This window comes from Taeniopygia guttata, chromosome 1 (assembly GCF_048771995.1).
Source record: "Taeniopygia guttata chromosome 1, bTaeGut7.mat, whole genome shotgun sequence".
Classification (NCBI taxonomy): Eukaryota; Metazoa; Chordata; class Aves; order Passeriformes; family Estrildidae; genus Taeniopygia; species Taeniopygia guttata.
In genome coordinates this window covers 114,434,850-114,457,017 of record NC_133024.1, presented here as the reverse complement: position 1 = coordinate 114,457,017, position 22,168 = coordinate 114,434,850, and the positions used below count along the sequence as shown (strand labels likewise).

The 22,168-nt window shown below is 45.7% G+C and overlaps 1 protein-coding gene across 3 annotated transcripts in view; it reads right to left on the bottom strand.

Moving 5' to 3' along the window:
- RCAN1 (regulator of calcineurin 1) overlaps positions 1 to 22,168 on the bottom strand; it is a 39,380-nt gene that overhangs the window by 8,943 nt on the left and 8,269 nt on the right. The window contains exon 1 of one of the 3 annotated variants that reach the window (XM_030287972.4): positions 1,629 to 2,089. The exons of the other annotated variants lie outside the window; for them this stretch is intronic. Coding sequence (XP_030143832.3) covers positions 1,629 to 1,715 — 87 coding nt within the window. The 5' untranslated portion in view covers positions 1,716 to 2,089. Of the gene's footprint in view, positions 1 to 1,628; positions 2,090 to 22,168 lie in introns of those variants that run through there. 3 annotated transcript variants of the gene reach the window in all.

Below are 22,168 nucleotides of genomic sequence, written 5' to 3'. Positions count from 1 at the left end.
AGAAGGCAGAAATTAATTCACAATTTCATTTTCCTCCCTGAGAAGATGCACTTTACACACACACCACAGCTGGGTATAAAATAATTTTATTTCAAAGAGATTTTCAAATCAGAGCTGTTCTGCTTCTCCAGCTTCTTCAGAATGAGCTCTGAAACAGGAGCAGGACCCTCCTCAAAATATTTGGGGTACCTCAAAATATACTTTTGGTATAGCTCAAAGCTGAGATGGAACCATAGAAAATATATCAAAAGTTGCATTTCAGAGTTCCCATACTGTATTGAAAGACAGAGACATCTGGGTTTGTTTGGTTTTTTAAAAATATTTATTTATTTATTTAAATGTGTGATTATAGAGGTCAGAAATGTCACTTTATCACTATGGCACTAAAAAAAAAAAGTTTTTTTTTCCTTAAGGTATCTTAGCAGTAACAGCTCACTATATCAGGACTGACAAATATTTTATACTCTTTTCTATTTACATTATTATTTATTTTATATTGCCAACCAGTTACATACAGATCCAAGAGGATTTCTTATAGTGTTACCAGGAAAAAAATAATCCCAGGAGAAGTATCAAATGGATTACAAATTCGTGGATGTAGCTGCCAAAATTAGAACTAAATATTGTTGATGATTCAGAAGGGATTACAAATTCATGGATGTGGCTACCAAGATTGGAATTAAATATTTGCTGATAATTCAGAATGGATTACACTAACAAAATTAGAATTAAATATTTGCTGATAATTCAGAACGGATTACAAATTCGTGGATGTAGCTACCAAAATTAGAATATTGCTGATAATTCAGAAGGGATTACAAATTTATTCATGTAGCAACCAAGATTAGAATGAAATATTTGCTGATAATTCAGAACGGATTACAAATTTATGGATGTAGCTACCAAAATTCGAATTAAATATTGCTGATAATTCAGAATGGATTACGTGACCAAAATTCGAATTAAATATTGCTGATAATTCAGAACAGATTACAAATTTATGGATGTAGCTACCAAAATTAGAATGAAATATTGCTGATAATTCAGAATGGATTACGCTTCAAAAATCAGAATTAAATATTTGCTGATAATTCAGAACAGATTACAAATTTGTGGATGTAGCGACCAAGATTTGAATTAAATATTTGCTGATAATTCAGAACAGATTAAAAATTCGTGGATGTAGCTACCAAGATTTTAATTAAATATTGCTGATAATTCAGAATGGATTACGTGACCAAAATTCTAATTAAATATTGCTGATAATTCAGAACAGATTAAAAATTTGTGGATGTACCTACCAAGATTAGAATTAAATATTTGCTGATAATTCAGAAGGGATTACAAATTTATTGATGTAGCTACCAAGATTAGAATGAAATATTGCTGATAATTCAGAATACACCACACAGCCGAAGAAGTCTGGAGAGAAAAGTTGAGATCACAGAACAATGAGGTCGGACAGATAATTTCCCCAAGCACAGAGAGATAAAAGTGAATAATTCCCAGAACTGGAATCACTCCCACCACCCTGGTGAAGGCTGCCAAGCTCCAAAGCTTTGATGGCAAACTGGAATTTCCATCCAGAGGAGCAGCAGCAGCTCCAGAAGAGCCCCAAACACACCTACCCTGGTTTCTGGCTGGGTGAAGACCTCCCCATGTGGCAGGCAGGCGATGAGCGAGCCGAAGGTGTAATGGAAATTTCGGAAATGCATTTCCCGCAGAAATCCCGGAGCTTTGGGCAGCCCTGCCTGCTGCTCCCAACCTTTATAGGGCACAGCCAGCCCAGCCCCCGGTGACAAAATCCTCCCCGAGCATCCTGACAGCGAATTCCTGAGCACAGTCCAGCATTGCTTGCAGGGAGCTGGGAACAAAATGTAAGCGGCACTGGAAAGAGGTGACGTCAGTAATTAGTCAGCTTCCCTCTGCTAATTAGCGGGAGTATGGAAAATGCAGCTGAGCTGACAGGGCAGCTGCTGCCCAGCCTCTTGCAGCATAGTTTCCACTGGCAGTAATTCCATGCAGCTCCTTCTCCACGCATGGAAAATGTTCCCGCCTGGGCACAACGCTCCGGGATGGGCTGGAGGGAAAATGCCCAATTCCCCAATTCCTGATTCTCTGGGCATGGAAAACAAATCCTCAGCTTGGTTCTTGTTCAGCCAAAATCCCCAATTCCTGATTCTCTGGGCATGGAAAACAAATCCTCAGCTCGGTTCTTGTTCAGCCCAATTCCTGATTCTCTGGGCATGGAAAACAAATCCTCAGCTCGGTTCTTGTTCAGCCCAATTCCCCAATTCCTGATTCTCTGGGCATGGAAAACAAATCCTCAGCTCGGTTCTTGTTCAGCCAAAATGCCCAATTCCCGATTCTCTGGGCATGGGAAACAAATCCTCAGCTCGGTTCTTGTTCAGCCCAATTCCCGATTCCCTGGGCATGGAAAACAAATCCTCAGCTCGGTTCTTGTTCAGCCAAAATCCCAAATTCCCGATTCTCTGGGCATGGAAAACAAATCCTCAGCTCGGCTCTTGTTCAGCCAAAATCCCAAATTCCTGATTCTCTGGGCATGGAAAACAAATCCTCAGCTCGGCTCTTGTTCAGCCAAAATCCCAAATTCCCAATTCTCTGGGCATGGAAAACAAATCCTCAGCTCGGTTCCTGTTCAGTCACAGGTTGAGATTCAGAGATTGATTTGGAGAAATGATTTTTCTGCCATCACAAGGAGGATTCTTGTTTGGGAGCTTCTTCAAAGCAGCTCTGTGGATTAATTACGGTTCTCGTTCATTAAAAACTTTCCCACCTCATCGAGCAGCGAGGCTTTTGGCAGGGGTTGGTTTGTGCTTATTTTTCCTAGCAGGAGCCTGCTCAGCAGGGTTCTACCAGAACCTGAGACAAGCAGCACGGAGCAGCTCTGCAACCTCAGTTCCTGACATTTTCTGGGACACCTGAATCCCCAACATTCCCCAAAAAGCAGCACAGAAACACAGGTTTTGTGGTCTTTTCTTGTGGATTCTTTTTTTTTTTTTTTTGAGGAGGGTGGGAGGTTTTTTTACTTTGTGTGTTTGTTGTTTTTGGTTTTTTTTTTAAATAAGTACCACTAAAAAAAGCTCATCACCATTTCAAGTGATTAATGAAGTTTAAACTGAAGCTTTCACAAGCTATTTGAAGCTCTCCCACACACATGCAGCTCCAAAATTATAACACAGTCAAGATCTTAAGTTAAGCCTTTAGTTAATTCTGTTTTAACACAGGGCTATGACAGAAGCACCAAGTTTTAGGGAATACCTGCAAACAGTGCACAGTGCTAAGTTTAAAACCTGATTTCATCAGTATTTAACTACACAAAACTTTCCACGTGAAGACTATTCCCCATTTTTAGGGGGTCTACTTCCTAAATCCCCATTTAAATTCAAACTCTCTGCTATTCTCAGGTTACCTCAGTGTAAAAGTCACCATGGCACAAAAAGAATACTTAATACAATTTCTTAGAACCTTTTCTTGGAAGTCCTCACTTAAAAATCCCAGGACCACTGAAGCTGGAGAAACACTTCAAGAGTCCCACCTGGGACTGAATCATCACCCACCTTGTCCCCAACCCTGAGTGCCACATCCAGACATTCCTGGCACACCTGCAGGGATGGGGATCCCAAACCCCCCTGGGGAGCCCTTTCCAAGGCCTGAGCAGCTTTTCTGGGAAGTGTTGGAATCTGTGGGTATTGTTGATTCTGAGATTGTAGAAAGTCTCAGTCTGTCAGCCCCACTGCCAAAGCAGAAGCCATAATTGGTCTGTGCTGTTTCAAGGTTGTTTATTCTGTTTATCTCCAACATGTTCTGCTGCCCTGCCGCAGCTCTGTCCTGCAGGGCAGCGTGTGGGGCTCTGCCCTCAGTGGGATGGTACAAACATTAAATACCACAAACTACCTGTGCTGGATTTACAATAACGTGCCAATATCTGTCACCTACGTTGGACAGTGTGTCCCCAGCCTGAACCAACAGAAAAATGCCAACACCACAGTGAAACATGGAGGGCATGAAGAAGGAGAAAAAGGACAAGACACACCCAATTTCCTCCATCTTGTCCCCTTTGGACCCCTAATCTAGAATCCTAAAATTTTACTTTTGCACCCGTGTCACACTTAATTATTACTGATATCAAACACTCAGAGCTTGTAATTCATCCTGTAAGATTGAAAACTCTTTTCCATGGACAGAGATCACAGCCAGTGTCTCTGGGGGCTCTGTCCAGGGGGGTTCCTGACCCCTGCCAGGGTCCCAGACCTGCCAGGGCAGCCAGAGGGAAGCCCTGGATTCCCACAGGAAAGAACGGGCTGAATTCCTTCAGTGAGGATGGGATGAGAGCTCTGCACTGAGCACACACAGAAATTCAGAATTCCCAGGCAGCCCTGAGAGCCCAGAAACCACAGGGAGCACATCCTAAATCCTGTCCCTGACCTGGAATTTCTGTCAGTACCCTCAAGCCTTCGGATGTGGAAGGAGCAGGTGTGACTCCACGGAGCAGAGGTCGGGATGCTCACCTGGAAGGAATGGCCGTGACTCACCTGAGCACAAACACGCTGCCCACGTGGCAGGGAACTCCAGATAAGAGAGCAGAGCAGGTTCCTGCTCTCAGCTGCACATCTCGGGTCACTGCAGCACCTCTGGGGGATATTTCTGTCCCTGGAGCTCATCAGGAGTAAAACAGAAAACATCTGAGTGCCTGTCAGAGCCCAGCACATCCCTCTGGCTGCTCCAGACCCTGGCAGGGGCTCAGAGACCCTGACATGAAATCAAAACCAACTGTGGCTTCCATTTTAGCCTATGGAAAAAGCTGCCAACTCTGGATGAGGAGTTACAAGCCACAAGAGTTTGAGCAGTGTGATATTTGAACTCACACAGGGTGGAAAAATAGAATTTGGGGTTTTTAGAATGAGGTTCAAGGGGGTACAAGATGGAGGGATTTGGGCATGTCCTGACCTTCTTCTCCTTTGTCTTGTCCTCCATGACTTGCTGTGATGGTGACACTTTTCTATTGGTTTAGAATAGGGACACGCTGTCCAACGTAGATGATGGGAATTGGTAATAAATTGTAAATATACACACAAAGTTTTGAGTATATAAGGTGGGAGCCACCCGAGGCTCAGGGCAGATGGCCACGGCCTCCTTGCTGGGCAGAGCTGGGCAGGTCAGAGAAAGAATGTTTAGATAAGAAGAATCAAGAACCTTGAAAACACAATCAGAACCATTCCAGGCTCCTTCTTTGGCTGTGGTGGGCTAAGGGAGCAAAGACTCTGTATGATTCGGGGTCACCCTGACCATAGGAACCCCCAGAGAAATCAACAACTGCCATCCTCAAGGCCACCTGCACATCACTAAGAGCCAGGGAAAATGACTTAAGCTGCCCCTGAAACAGAACTTTGTCATCTAATCCAGGACTAGAGCCTGGCTTGGAACAAACCAAGTGGGTCTGAGAAATCCCACACCTCACAAAACAATTTTTTCACAGTGTTCTCCAGATTTAAAAGAAACATTTAAGTCCTATTGATACACACAATGTTTTTAACTTGGCTTTTTAAAACCCCAAAGAAATCACTCATAGCATGCTCCACTTTGTCACTACCATCATGATTCTTTAACATGGTTGTGTACCAAATCATGGAATCACAAAAATGTTTGGGCTGGAAGGGACCTCAAAGCTCATCCAGTGCCACCCCTGCCATGGCAGGGACACCTCCCACTGTCCCAGGCTGCTCCAGCCCCAGTGTCCAACCTGGCCTTGGGCACTGCCAGGGATCCAGGGTCTCCCCACCCTGCCAAGGAGCAATTCCCAATTCCCAAAATCCCATCCAGCCCTGCCCTCCTCTAGCTCAGGCCACATCTCTCAGTGTATTAAATACACCCCTTTGAGTTATTAACACCAAACTCAAGCACTTTGTCAAAAGAAAAAGCCCCAATTCCCACTGCCCCTGGTGCAGGTAATGAAAGCTGTTCAAGGCAAGGCTTTGTGTGGAGAGCCCTGAGATGATGTGGAAACCACGAGGCAAAGTTACAAAAGCCCCACTGCAAACCCTGAGTGTTGCAATGTTCCTTCCTGGAAGGTTTGGTACCCACGTGCAAACAACCATGGCTGGAACAGGAACATTGCAACACCCCAGGAGTCCTGGATTTGATGTTCTGATATTATCAGAGGGCAGCTTTTCTGCTCCCTTATCTCCCTTTGGAGAGTTTGCTGCTTCCTGTCCTCTCTTTGAGACTCCCTGGTGAGCTGCAGACAGAACAAGGGCAAAAATCACCTGTACAGGAGGAGCTGGAGCTGCTGCAGAGAGCCCAGAGGAGGCTCCAGGATGAGCAGAGGGATGGAGCAGCTCTGCTGGGAGGAAAGGCTGGCACAGCTGGGATTGTTCCCCTGCACAGGAGAAGCTTTGGGCTGAGCTCAGGGTGGCCTTGCAGGGCCTGGAGGAGCCCCAGGAAAGCTGGAGAGAGACAATTTCCAGGGCATGGAGGGACAGGACACAGGGAATGGCTTCAAAGTGAAAAATTACAGGTTTAGATCAGATACTAGGAGAAATTTCCTTCCTGTGAGGGTGGGCACAGCTGTGGCTGCCCCTGGATCCCTGGCAGTGCCCAAGGCCAGGTTGGACACTGGGGCTGGAGCAGCCTGGGACAGTGGGAGCTGTCCCTGCCATGGCAGGGGTGGCACTGGGTGGGCTTTGGTGTCCCTTCCCACCCAGACCATTCCATGGTTCCATGGTGCTGCTGCACTTTGGGAATGAAAGCAAAGGGCTCAGAGCAGCAGGGTCAGCTCCCCTTCCTCAGCTCTCACCTTTCCCTTGGCAGCTGCAGATTCCAGGACTCACATTCTGAAAGTTGAGTTCTAAAATAGCAGAAAAGGTGCTCAATCAAAACCTAAAGTGCTCCCAAACACCAAAGAGCACCTGAGAGATCCTCCAGCACTGCCCAAGGACAGAAATGTGACAGAGACCATTTGTGGAACGTTTTGGGGGGCTGGAAGGACAATGACAGAGTGCAGTAAATATATGAAATAGTGGGAGCACAGAATGATTAAATGCCATCATTAACCCCACAATTTCACCTCCACATGCAGTGGAATAAGCAAGGCACAGAAGAGAAAGAAGTGAGCCCACAGAAACAGAAACCAGGCAAGTCACCAAAAATGCCAAAAACTACAACAGCAAAGCGAACAACCAGAGAAGGGAAATGAATGATGTGAAGTTAAATATGTTGGGAATCTCTAAGTTGATAAAATTACCCCCCAAGAGCCATAAATCAGAACAATCCAGTCCATCCTCCTCCCTGGCAGGTTTTACAGCTGCCCTTGGAGGTGCTCTTTGTGTAATCCCTGCACTCCCACTCCAGACCTGCTGCTCTTTTCCTATCAACACACAGCTTCTATTCCTGTCTCCATGTTAATTATCCTGCCACAGCCCTTCTCAGGACAGGGATAAACACCTTGAAGTAATCTACAATGAAAATCACACTGCTTTCATTTTCCTGGCACAGCCTTACTCTCATTTTACTGGCCAAAAATGAATCCACATTCCCAACCACTCCTTTGCTCCCTACAAAAAAAAATTATCCCCAAAACAAAAATCATCAATTCCCAGACTGGTTTGGCTTGGGAGAGAGCTCAAATCCCACCCAGTGCCACCCCTGCCATGGCAGGGACACCTCCCACTGTGCCAGGCTGCTCCAAGCTCAGTGTCCAGCCTGGCCTTGGGCACTGCCAGGGATCCAGGGGCAGCCACAGCTGCTCTGGGCACCTGTGCCAGGGCCTCACTGCCCTCTGAGTAAGGAATTTCTTCCTAAAATTTTGTTAACATTAACAGTGGGTGATAATTCTGCCTCCCTCCTCCTCCCTGTGTTTGTGACCGGGGTGTGCTTGGCATTGGAAACATTTACAGGGCTAAGTCAGAGGCATGAGGGGGTGTGGTGCCATGCCAGGCATGGCCAGTGCCAGGCTCCCAGTGCTCAGGCTGCTGGAGGAATCTGGGCAGAAAAGTGATCCAAAGTAGGATTGGTCTGTTTTACCTCATGAGAAATCCTGTCAGACTTGCAGAAAGGTCCAGGTTTCCTTTCAGACACCTTTCCCAGAGCAGCTGTGGCTGCCCCTGGATCCCTGGCAGTGCCCAAGGCCACGTTGGACACTGGGGCTGGAGCAGCCTGGGACAGTGGGAGGTGTCCCTGCCACGGCAGGAGGGTGAAACAAAATCATCTTTAAGGTCCCTTCCAACTTAAACCATTCTGTGATTCTGTGGCAACTTCTGCTTTGTGGTTATAAAAAGCTGTGTTTTAGTTACCTATTCCACGTTATATTTTCTGCATTCCTCAGAAAGATGGAAGTGAAATAAACCCATTCCTCCAGCAGGGAAATCATTTGCACAAACCAATTTTTTTAAAACGAGCATAGAAGACTGTGGATCACAGAATGAACTGCACAAGGAGCACGTGCAGACTTATTTACAGTAAACAAATCAGAGCACAGCAACACAAGCCCACAAAGTGGTTTTCCACATGACAGCATGCCCTGGATGGAGCCAAGGAATGCCACACTCCTTGGAAAAGGGGCAGCAGCAGCTCCTGTCCCAGCAAACACTCAGTGCTGCACAGCCCTGCAGTATTCCACCCTCTCAATGCCCAGGCAGACAGAGCCCAGTGTTTGGGCACGTTTGAGCAATTTCTAGGATGGGATTCCATGGATGGGGCACGAAGGCTGGGTGTGCTGGTGGCTGCACTGCTGGGGTACATCCCTGGAGCTTTACTGCAGCATCAGCCTCATGACACGGCTGAGGCAAATGGAAGATGGCAAAGCTCACGCACACCCAGCAGCAGCCAAAGATTTCTTTGTTGCAGAGCATTTTAAAAACTTTCTAGCACATTCCTAAAGCTCACAGACAATTATTCTAACCAATCACTAAAAGCACACGTACACCTGCTGCACACAATGCTGGCTTGACTTCATTAACTACACACAATACTCCATTATTAATTTAAAACCTTCTACTATCTTGCTAAGCTTATTTTTCTGCAGTCTTAAGGTCTGTCTCAGCCAAGCCTAAACTCAAGCTATTGTTTCATGTCCTTGCTTGCTGTACTATTGTAACTTTTCTACTTGCAGGCTTTGGGCAGCTCTGAGTTTTCTGCTCTGTTTCTGTGTTGCTTTCACAGCTTCCTGAAAATCTTCTTACCTTTACTGTGTTCCCCACAACCTGGCTGGGCTCTACCCAATTATGCTGAGTGCTCCTCTCAAAGGAGGAGTCCATGGCTCTAAACTCCAGCACTGAGCAATTCTGAGATCTTTTCAGAAAGAAAAGACTGTTAGAAATATCTATCAGAGCATTAATTCAGCACAGTTAGCACTGGCATGCTCTGTATGGTAACAGAGATATCTACTGCAAAGGATAAACTCAGCTGACAATAAAAACTGAAAACCACATGTCTGGGGTGCAGGGTCACCTCTGATTTAGGCTCACAGCTATTCCAGGAAAATCTCCTGTTCCAAACAGAAGCAGAGGAACCAGTGCCCATTTTCTAAGGTGTGAGGCAAACCCATAGGAAAGCCAATTCTGGCACACACTTTCTTCTCTCTCTCAGGATTTTTTCATAGAGCAGCACAGAGAGAAGAAAGAGAAAACAATTTCTGTTTCTGCTCCTTGTTTTCCCATGTGGAATGTGTTTGGAGAATTGTTTCCCTGGGGTGTTGCTTGGTTGGATTCTGGTGAGGATTGTTTGAGCCTGATGGCCAATCCAACCCACCTGGGGCTGGGCTCAGAGAGGGGCATGAGTTGTGAGTGAGTTAGATGTGGGAGTTAGAAAAGTAGGTTTGTAGTTTTAGTATCTCCTTTAAATAGTATATTAATGTATTATAGCATAGTTATAATAAAATAATTCACCCTTCTGGAGTCAGACATCAACATTTCTTCCCAAGTTCACCTGCATTTACAGCTGCACCTTAAGACAACAACACTCAAATACAAACTCAAGACTTGACTATACCTGAAGTTACAGAGGGATAAATGTCAATGAGTTTGTAAAAAAACCTCTGCCTATTTCTACTGTCTTTATTTCTGTTTAAACTCATTAACTGCTTTACTCTCATTCCATAATTATCTACAGATAATGTATTTATAGTAGAAAAAGCACATTATGAAACACCTTTTGCAGTAATTGGGTTGGCAGATTAGAAGGGGGAAGGAGAAAGTTCTTGCAAAGTCAATCCATGAAACATTTCCTTCACCACAGACTGAATTTGGGTCCAGATCATCAAAACAGCCTTCAAGAAGATGCTTTTTTAAAGTCTGTGAAAATTCCTGAGGAGAACCATCCAGCAATAATATAATTAATCCCTGCTATGTTGGGGTGAGAGAAAATAAACAGCTAAAGACAAAAGACAAAGCCAAAGATGACAAGAAATCACGACAAAAGTAACCAAGAACATTCCCATGGCCAGCTGCAGTTGCAGTGTTGATTTTTATTCCTATTTCTGGCCGAAAGGAGGAAAGAAGGTGACAGGGACACGAGCCCAGTGTCCAGTTCACCACAGAACCCTGCTCAGGCCACCCCAGGAAAAGCTAACTCTGGCCAGGGAAGGGCAGGAAATCCTCAAACAACTCCTCTCCTGCTTGGGAAGGCTTCTCTAAATATAGCTGGCTATATAAATCCTTCCCTCAGAGTGGAGCTTAAAAAAGGGGGAAGAGGTGGAATTTCTCCAAAGATCACCTCTATTTGTCAGGAACTAAAAAAGGACAAGGACTTTGAAAACAAAATGGGTTAATAGGGCATTTTTCATACTGGAAAAATAACTATTTACAGCAGAATTGAAGGAAGTGATTTGTTAAAACTGCTCCTGCAGCCCCCAAGACAAAAAGAGGTTTGTCCCAAGCACTGGGTAACAATGAAATAAAGGAAGCATAACTTACCACTGCAACCAGGAAAAATCAGCTCCACTCTGACCTTTTCAAGGTTATTTATTTGAATTAATAGCTCAAAGGGGAAAAAACCCATCTAGACAGCAATTAACAGATCTGTGGAGCTGCAAGATGAAATAATTCAAGTTAGAAAGAAGGGACATGTTAAAACACATCACTCCTGAAGCAAAAATGGGCTTTGGATCATTATTTCTTGAGTGGGGGACACTCTCTGCAGGGAGATCTCGCTGTTTTATGAAGTGGGAGCAGCTGTAAAGTTATTTATAAGTGAGGCCGAGCAGAGAGAGAGGTGCAGGGAACAGGGCACACGCTCCCAGTGGCATTCCTGCATTCCTGGAGCATGTCCTGCACAGCTGGAGCCCTGCACACCCCCGGGGCTGGGGCTGGCACATCTGGGCACTGAGTGCCACATCTGGGCACTGGGCAGGGACCATGGCAGGGGAACTGAGCCCAGATCCACTGAAATGCTGACAGAGCCACAGGACAACAACCCTGAGCAGCCCAAACACGCAGGGATGGGGAATTGAGCACAAACAGAAATACAGCCAGGCTGGGACAGATCCTGGGAGAGGGTGGGGGTGAAAGGGACAGCAACAAAGCTCAGGGAATCCCAGAATCCCAAACCCCTGGGGCTGGAAAAGCCCTCCCAGCCCAGGGAGTCCCAGCTGGGCCCCATGCCCACCTTGTCCCCAGCCCAGAGCACTCAGTGCCACCTCCAGGGGACACCTGCAGGGATGGGCACTCCAAAGCTCCCTGGGCAGCCCCTGCCAGGGCCTGAGCCCCTTTCTGCCAATATCTGTCATTTATGTTGGACAGTGAGTCTCTACCTTGAACCAATAGAAAAGTGTCACCATCACACCAACACATGGAGGACAACAAGAAGAAGAAGGTCAGGACACATCCAAATCCCTCCTTCTTGTACCCCCTGAACTCCATTCTAAAAAGCCCCAAAATTCTACTTTTCCACCCTGTGTTAACTCACCTATCCCACTACTCAAACCCCTGTGGTTTGTAACTCCTCATCCAGAGTTGGCAGCTTTTTCCACGGGCTAAAATGGAACCCACAGGTGGTTTTGAGTTTGTGCCAGGGTCTCTGAGCCCCCTGCCAGGGTCTGGAGCAGCCAGAGGGATGTGCTGGACTCCGACACCTTTCCATGGGGAAATTGCTGCTGCTGTCCCAGCTGAGCCTGCCCTGGCCCAGCCTGAGGCCGTTCCCTCTCCTCCTGTCCCTGTTCCCTGGAGCAGAGCCCGACCCCCCGGCTGTCCCCTCCTGGCAGGAGCTGTGCAGAGCCACAAGTGCCCCTAAAACACTTCCCTAATTCTCTTCCATGGGAAGAGGGGAAAGCTCCTCAGAAAGGATCCAGCAGTGCCACAATCCAGCCCCACAGCTGCCAGGGCTTTACCCACAGCCCATCCAGTCGAAGGCAGGGTGGCCAGAGCTGGCCCTGATCCAGGTGTTCCCACAGGAAGCACATCCTTTCCCAATTCCTGCCTTCCATAAACCAGACCCAGGACACCAAACCCCGAACCCAAACGTGGCTCATTATTGAAAATAACCCAGTGCCCATAAGCTGAGATCAGTTTTGCTCTCATGTGTAAGAGCAGTGATGGAGACACAACGTATCTTACAGGAGAGGAGCTTTAGAAGTTCCATTCTGAGCTGCTTGTGGAAGGTTGGGATCCACACTCAAAATCCAAAGGAACCACAGGAAACAGAGAGAGACAATTCCCAAGGGCTGGAGGGACAGGACACAGGGAATGGCTCCCACTGCCAGAGGACAGCTGTAGGAATGTGTTTTTTGTTGATGGAGTGACTAGATTATTTTTTGTCTCTTTAAAAAGGCAAAAAGCTTAGAAGCTTCTTTCTTCAATTTGGTAAAAAGACACTTTTTTGGGACTTTAAAACTGGAGCTACTTAACTGGACAGAGGTTAAAAGGTCTCAGGTATTTCACTAAAAAAAGAAGATAAAAGAAATAGTTGCTTTTGTAGGGTGTTTTGTTAAGAGTAAGAACTTTTTGCTCTTGGCTTATTGTTTTTCTGTAAGAGCTTTGTTATTTTGCTTTTCATTAAACTTTTTCTGTTTCTAACACAACCTCAGAAGCTGTTCTGTTAATTTTATGCTATTTGAGGTAGCTCAGCTATCTCAGGTGTGATCGGTTCTGTGAGAGCTCCTAAGATCTAACTCAAACATAAAACTATCAGAATTTTCTACCAAGGTCATTGACACAGAAACCAAGAAAGAAAGAAGGGTAAATAGCAGAAACCTGCAATTGCCTGTTCCGATAAATATGTTGTTTGTCTTTCCTGACCACACTTCTGAATTTTATAAGAATGTATAAAAAGCATGCATGCTAAATAAAACCAGGTTTGAAACCTTCTTTCAAAAATTGCTGTGTATTGTGACCGTCTCAGCTACAACATATATCCACTTTATAATGTTAGAATAAGAGCCTGATGTCAGCATCCCAGACTTTTAAATATTCCCAGAGGAAAAGAAATATTTCTTTGCCTCCCTGGCTTGATGACACACACACTGATCATCACAGCAGCACCAAAAGGCAGGTGGAAATGTTAGTTCAATGTGATTTCATCTTCACTGAAACTTTTCTGAGAAGACCAAAGAAGTCAAGATATTTTTACCTCACTTTGTACATTCCAGATAATGAAGGAGGTAAAGATAAAAGGTCAGTACAGAGGAAAAAAAAGCAAAAGGAATGAATGTGTGTCAGCCTGTCTGTATTCCCTACTCAACATCTAAATCAAGAGTCAATCAGTGCCTATTAAAGGTTCAGGTAAAACAATTAAAGTAGCCCAATTACTTCTTTGAGCAACTAAGGCTTTGCTTCCAAATCTGTTCTGAAAGTCAAAGGGGCTGGAGCGTGTCCAGGGCAGGGAACGGAGCTGGGAAGGGGCTGGAGAATTCCTGAGGGAGCTGGGAAGGGGCTGAGCCTGGAGCAAAGGAGGCTCAGGGGGGACCTTGTGGCTCTGCACAGCTCCTGCCAGGAGGGGACAGCCGGGGGGTCGGGCTCTGCTCCCAGGAAGTTTTCCCATCTTAGTTTCACCTGCACTCTCCCACTGGAAGGCCTTCAAATTCTCCAGGTTGGAGTTTCTCCAGCAGAGCTGCTCATCCCTCATGGCTGATGGAAATCAAACAGGCATCACTGTCTGTATTCACTCCCCCCAGAACAGCCAAGTGCCACCTTCACCCACAGGAGTGTATTGCTGGTCCCTGCTCTGAGGCTGCTCCTCAGATGTTCCAGCTGGATTTTGGGAATTTGGTGCAGCCTTAGAGCCAGGACAACCCACAGGTGTCACTCCATGGGCTGCTCCCCGTCCCAGCTGGGCTCCAGCTGCTCCAAGCCCTCCCAGAGCTGTCACTGTCCCTGATGAGGGAACAAGTCTGGCACTGTGCAGCAAGCAAAGCTGTGGAGAATGGGTTGGAGCAGGCAGATTTCCCTCAGGGGATCTCCAAAACCTCAGAGACAATTCTGTTTACCATTTAATCCCACACTGGTTTGGCTTGGAAGGGACCTCAAATCCCACCCAGTGTCACCCCTGCCATGGCAGGGACAGCTCCCACTGTCCCAGGCTGCTCCAGCCCCAGTGTCCAGCCTGGCCTTGGGCACTGCCAGGGATCCAGGGGCAGCCACAGCTGCTCTGGGCAACCTCCACACCCTCCCAGGAAAGGATTTTTTCCTGATTCCATCCTAAACTTTCCCTCCATCATTTTGCAGCCATCACCTCTTCTCTTGTCACCACAAACTGTTGTAAAAACCTCTTGAAGTTCCAACCTTATTTCTTCTCCTTCACTTTAAATTCTCACCTATTCCAGGGCTGTGAGTTACCAACTCAGGCCTGCTCCCATTTCACTTCCTAATTTTCTGGATCTTAAAGAAAAAGAAAGAAAATCTTTCAGAAGGTTTCCTGCATCTATTACTATTATTTCAAAAGGAGAATAAAGAAGAATCTTGGAATATCCTGAGTGGAAGGGACCCACAGGATCATTGATCCAAGCCCTGTCCTGCCCAGACCCCACCCTGGGCATCCCTGGCAGTGCTGCCCAAAGGCTCCTGCAGCTCTGGCAGCCTCAGGGCCGTGCCCATTCCCTGGGCAGAATTCCTAAATTCCTCCATTTCTCTGCAGGGCCATGCCTGGGGCTGTGTGTGCCCCCAGCAAAGGTGCCCTGCTGAGGGAGCCCCATGGAAGTGGGGTGGGCAGCACCTCTGGATGCCAGGGAGGCTCCTGGGAAGCCAATTCCTGCATTCCCACACAAACTGCAGCCACTCCACAATCACTCCGCTGAGGGATGAAAAAAAGATTCAAATAACCCCCTGATGATTTTTTAATGCAAATTCCAACTGCAGTGCCAAGAAGGAGCTGTTTTTCCTGAAGACTTACAGGATACATTTGAATAGCTTGAAATGTATGAGCTGGTGTCATTTTTGCATTAGGAGATCCAAATATATTCAAATCAAATATCCAGAGTTGTGCTCTGTCACACAAGGGCCATTTACAGATTCCATGGGCCACAGTTTTCCAGCCACCCATCTGAAAAATAAATACCTGCAGTGTGCTTCTTCCATCCTTGGAAAAATCTATGATTTACACTCCCATTTCCAAGCATTAAACACTGAATTCCTGTTCACTGAGTGGGAACACAAAAGTGGGCACTTGGAAATTCCACTACAGAGTAGCTGAGTAACCATCAGCCTCATTTAGAAAGCTTTTGAATGTGGGAAATATATTCCAAAATGTAAAGGCTTTTTCCAACATGTTTCCACTCCTGCTGGGAATACACTCAAATGATCCAGAGCAAATTAATGATTTTGCCCTCATTTGGGTACTCAAAAGGAAATAAATATTTTCAGACAGTATTTCATGGCAACTATTTTTCTATTCATCTTAAAAAAAAATAAATCATTCAATTTGGAAGAACATTCCAACACCTGTGCCATCCAGGATTTCCAACCAAACCTGCTGAGGGAAAAACAAAACCCTCTAAAGAAAATCCAGAAATCTCTCTGCTTTGTTCAAAAATTGGTATTTTGGATCTAAGGAATGTGAGCTGAGGAATTATGATGGTCATTTATCCCTAATCCACCCAAAAGAGAAGGAAAATGTCCCTTCAAGAGCCTTCTCCAAGTCATCTTGAGAGACATTTCCCCAAATCATCAGAGAGCAGCCAAATATTGGAATGTCTGGAGCCTCTCAGAAAATTCCCACCAGGAAAAAGGGTTAAAGGACAAGGGAGAAATGAAAAGTGTACTTGGCAGAGGATGCATGCTTTGGGTGTCAATAATCAAAGGCCAAAAGTGACAAAAGAATTCCAAATGGCTCTCTGAGGCATTGGAAAGTGGACACAAATTGTGGAGAAATAAAAATTCCAGTGGATGGAGAGGTGCAGTGAGAGGTCAAGCTTGGTTCTGTGGGACCTTGAATGGCTGAACTTTTAAAATGTCTTCAGGTGGTCAAACATTTCTTCAGGTGGATTTAACTGGAAGTGAGGCTTTACACTTTCCCAGGAAATTCAAGGTTTTTAAGCACCATTCCTTCACTTTGCCCTCTTCCCAAAGCAGCCCAGGAACTGAGCAGGGCAGCTCAGAGCAGCTGAACACAAAACAAAGGCAGCAGCTTCCATTTCTTAACAACAAAAATTCCACCTATTCCCCCTGGCCTGGCTGGTTTCATCCAGAATATCTCCATGCACAAGCTGTTCTCACAGGAAAAGAAACCATCACCACCAAAACCCAACAAACAATAAACCAAAAAACCCAAAAACAACCATACTTCCTCTGCAGCTCCCTAAAAATCCTGGATTCATCACCTTTGGCAGAGACAGCTCTTGGCAAAGACGTGGCCAGGATTCACACTGAAAGCTGCAATCCCTCACCCTCCCCACTTTTTTTGGTGGTATTTCTGGTTTCTTTTAGCCCTGTAACAGCAGAATAATGAACACAGATCATGTTAAAACCATGGGAAAGGAGTGGGAAAACCATGGAGGTTCCCACACTGCCAGGCACTTGCAGGGGCAAAGCAGAGACTGGAGAACTTGGCTGATAATTACACTGATAACATGAAATAATTAATTCATTAACAACCAGGAAAGAAATATTTGGCCAATTTACTGCCTGTGAGGACACCATTCACTGCCAGCTCCTCCCCAGCTCCCTTGATTATGCCAGCAGGAAAATCCAGGCAGAAAAGGGAAATTCAGAGAAAAGCCCTTTTGGCTGATATTAAATGTCATATTTATTTCAAAATAAACATTTTTAGAAAGTCGATGAGCAGCAATTTTTCACTTGCTCTTTTCATGAGAGCTTTTGCAAATGGATGTCCCATGATGTGTATAAAATCATGGAAAGCTGCCCCATTTCCTGATAGGCAAAGGGTGGCCACTGCAGCTTTCTTTGACTAATTCCTTCCACTGGGTTTTCCATAAGTGATTCACGGCTGTACTCAGCTTTCCTGGAAAACATTTCTCAAAGTCTGCAAGGTATGGAAAGCAGGATATTCTCCTGGGCTGGCTTCTAACTGGGAATCTTTGTGCCTCTCTCTCTCTCTCTCTAGAGACAAACAGCAGTTTTAATAACTTTCTTCTATCGACTCTGACTTAATTTTTTTCCCCTAAATATCAGAAGAAAACAAAACTTACACATATCTTTCACCCTATTCCCTGCATATCCTGATTTCTTAGAATTGTAGCCTTAGAAGGCTAAAAACCAGGTGCCTTTTTCAATTACTTTACTTTTATTTAAAGGAAATTTAGAAAGATCCTCCCTGAGCACTCATATCACCTGTTACATTTTGTTCTTTTCTTGGAAGTCACAACACTACAGAGAGTTCTTTTATGTAGGGACTGTGAAATAATTACAAGTTCCCCGAGACTCCATGGCTGACTGGCTCCTGAAATCCCTCAGGTGTCACTTGAACCCAAGACACCGCAGGGAGACCAACTCAGACCTGCCCAAAGTCCTGCTCAGCCTCTGACCCAGCTGAGTCTGGAGGGTGCTGCTTAAATTCTCCTTCAAAGCAGTTCCCAGGCCCCTCATCTCCTCCCATCGCCATAAGAAATTTAAGGGAACTTTGATTCCCATGCAGATCAGCCGTGGGGATACCAAAGCTCCCTGGGACATTTTCCACTGTTTGTACCTGGGCAGTTCCACAGGAAACAAGTTCTGCTCCCACTGCCCAGAGCAGCTGTGGCTGCCCCTGCATCCTGGAATGTTCAGTTCCAGGTTGGACACTGGGGCTGGAGCAGCCTGGCACAGTGGGAGGTGTCCCTGCCATGGCAGGGGTGGCACTGGGTGGGATTTGATGTCCCTTCCATCCCAAACCATTCCATGATTCTGTGATTCATCCTACGACCAAAACAGGTTTCCAGTGTTGTAAAATGTTCCAAGGGAAGGTCAAATAAAAAATCTGAGGGTGATAACACACTTGGAGGGAATACTTAAGGTTCCAAAGAATCCCAGACTGGTTTGGGTTAGAGGGAGCTCAAAGCCCACCCAGTGCCACCCCTGCCATGGCAGGGACACCTCCCAATGTCCCAGGCTGCTCCAGCCCCAGTGTCCAACCTGCACCAGCAATCCTTCAAATCCTGCACCACCAATCCCCCAAATCCTGCCCCAGCAATCCCTCAAATCCTTCACCAGCAATCCCCCAAATCCTGCCCCAGCAATGCAGTTCTGCTCAGAGGGATTGGGACAGAAACCACGGGGAGAGGTCCCAGTGCAGGAATCTCAGCACTGAGCCAGTGACAGGCATGGAATGATGGAATGGTTTGGGTTGGGAAGGACCTCAGAGCCCACCCAGTGCCACCCCTGCCATGGCAGAGACACCTCCCACTGTCCCAGGCTGCTCCAACCCGGCCTTGGGCACTGCCAGGGATCCAGGGGCAGCCCCAGCTGTGCCAGGGCCTGCCCACCCTCACAGGGGGGAAATTTTTCCTAATATCTGATCTGAACCTGTAATTTTTCACTTTGAAGCCATTCCCTGTGCCCTGTCCCTCCATGCCCTGGAAATTGTCTCTCTCCAGGTTTCCTGGGGCTCCTCCAGGCCCTGCAAGGCCACCCTGAGCTCAGCCCAAAGCTTCTCCTGTGCAGGGGAACAATCCCAGCTGTGCCAGCCTTTCCTCCCAGCAGAGCTGCTCCATCCCTCTGCTCATCCTGGAGCCTCCTCTGGGCTCTCTGCAGCTCCTCCTGTGCCGGCCCCCAGACTGTTTCAGAATTTCTGTTTAATGCTTCTCTCAGCCCAAGCCCTGTTTTGGATAATCCCCCCACTCCTTTCCCCACGGAGGCAGGAAGGGTCCAGATCTCCCAGGAGGGCTCTGCCTGAGCTCTTCCTGCTGTTTGCAGCTGGTGACCCTCTCTAAGGTATTTCTGGGGAACCTCATTCAGCTCCTGCAACAGGAGGAAAAACCTCTGCTGTGTGCTCAGCCTTTCAGCACACAGACAGCAGGACTGTGCCCAAGCAGCTGAGCCTTATCACTTTTCCCAGATGAACTTGGCTCTCACTGAACTGCTCTTCTAAAAGGTTTTAAGTGGTTTTTACTGCACAAGCCGGACTAGGAGGAAAGCACACGAATGTGCTCAAGTGCTTTCCATAAAAACAGCCTGGGCAGGATTCAGAGCCCCTTTTAGGGGGCAGAGTTTCACAAACTCTATTTGATCACTTCTCAAAGTGACCTGATCCAACAGCCTCTACCTTGGTAGTGTCTAAAGCCAACTGAGAAAATCACACCTGACATTTCCAACCTGCCCAGCAGAGCTTAAACAGCATTTCCAGTTCCACCTTCTGCAACCTCAACGTTACAGCGAGGACTGAAATGCCAAATTAGAGAGTCTTCAAATCAAGAGAATTTGCAAGGCAAAGCCCTGATCAGGACAGGCAGCAACAAAGGCAGACTCAATTCACTGGGGGGGAGAGAGATTAAACAATAATTTGCAAATACGTGACATAAATACAGTCAGAGCTCTCTGCTCATTAGTGAATTTGGTGTCCCACATCCAATCTATTTAAAAAAAATAAAGATTATTCACTTTCAGGCTGACCTGATTGGGTTGACACATTAAAATCTTTCAGCATTTCTTTGCCCATGGTGATTGTTTGTGTTTAGATTTATTGATGCAGCTGTTTTCCCCAAATCCTGATGGTCTGTCATGTTGCAGCTGGATTTTGTTCTCCTCTCACTCAGCTTTCACAGGATCCTTTCCCTTGGGCAGTTTTTAAGGATAAAATGATGGGGGAACTGCTCTCCTGTACCAGCAGCACCAAACACTGAACTGGAGCAGTTTAAGCCAGGCTTGGTCCAGGACAGGGTGACACAGAAGCAGGATTTAAGTAACTCTGCTTTCTAATTTACAATCAACACCTCATTCCTGTCATTCCATCTGCTCCTCCTAGAACCAAGGATTTTTTACATTTATTCCTTTAGGAGTTCTTTACATTTTTACCTTTTAAAAGCACCATTACTCACCAAGGCACTAAAAAGGATGGATCTACTAGAAATAACTCCAGAGCTGATGAACAGTGAGAAATAAACACCTCTCAAAAATAGCCCCCACTGTCAGCATTTGTTTCCAGCCCAAAGTGGTCCCTAAATAGCACCAAGCCAGGTCCCAGCTCCTCCTCATCCCCTGAATTCCAGAGTACAATGGGGCTGGATTTCACTCTTTATTTACTTCCTGCACAGCGATGTGCCAGAGACAGTCACTAAAATAAACTTAATTTAACCCAAGTCCACTCTTCCACGAGGGCACTGGGAGTGGCAGGGAGGGATGGGATTTTGGGAATTAGGAATTGTTCCCTGGGCTGGCTGGGGCTGCCCCTGGGTCCCTGGCAGTGTCCCAGGCCAGGCTGGACATGGGGACAGTGGAAGGTCCCTGCCGTGGCAGGGGTGGCAATGAGACCATCTTTGATCTCCCTTCCATCCCAACCCACCGTGGTTCCATTCAATAAAAACCTCCTTCTCAGCATTTCCACATCACCCCTGTGAACCATGGAAGGGACTCCCAGCAGTGCCTAAGAATTCTTCAGCTGCTCATGATTTTATACTGCTTCATTAATTTACTCTGATTAGCAAATATTTTGCAGCCATTTTGTGCTTCCCACAACACCTTCAGGACTGGATCATCTGTGGGGTCAGAGGTTTAGGATGTTTTTTTTCCTATTTAACTACCATTTCTGAAAAGTTAAAAATAAATTCTAAGAAGCAAAGCAGTTGTCCCTGAAGTATTTTTCTAAATTTTTACGGTGTTTTTTCAGCTGTGACAGGTCCAAGAATTGTCCCACTGAGTGAAGATATGACCATAATCCTGAGGGAGTAGGATGAAAAGTACTTCTGTACTTAACAACTTATTATCATGAAAAATGCAGCTGTATTATGCCAAAACTAGGACTTGAGGGAGAGCAAAGATAAGGATGAAAACAGCAGGTGTTTGGGGTTGTTTTAATTTCTAGTTCCTTCTAACATGACAGCAGGATTTGTTTAACTCAAATATTAAAGTTATCATCCCAGGCAAGCAGAAGTTACGTGCTCATCCTCTGACACATCCTCTGTGACTAAGGGAAAAACAAAAGGAAATAAAAAAATTAAACTTCAACACAGGAGGCTTTGGAAAACAACAGGAGCTGGTCAGAGCAGGTTGATATTTCTGTGATCTTTAAAGAATGACATTTTCCACTGCAGTCACAGAAGGAAGAATGGAAGATAAACTTCAAAAATATTTTCTAAGAATGTTCTGAGAGGGTAGGAAAAAGCTCAAAGCAATTACAAGAAGTTTCTGCATTTCAAAGAACAAATCAAGTGTACCTGGAAATTTCAAAACTATTTTGAAAACCTCAGTAACGATCATGGAAAGGTTTGGTTGGAAGAGACCTTAAAGATAATCTAATTCCAAACCCCTTCTGCTATCCCATCCAAGCCCTTGATAAAATAATAAAAGATAATAAAGAGGCACAGAAGAATCTGGAATTTATCCCAAATCCCCTGCATTTTTGGTGAGGTTAATGCCTGATACACTGTAATTATCTTAGACATTAATTAGTGACACATCAGGAGCACACTGGCATGTAAAGGTATATAACAACAGAGCTTTGAGGATGCATTTTATTTATTTATTTATTCATATGGCAAGAACCCACCTGTTTTGATTAAAGGGGCAAAAAATTCAGCATTAGAAAATAATTCCTGAAGACATTTTAAATTCCTGAATATTCCAGGCAGTGG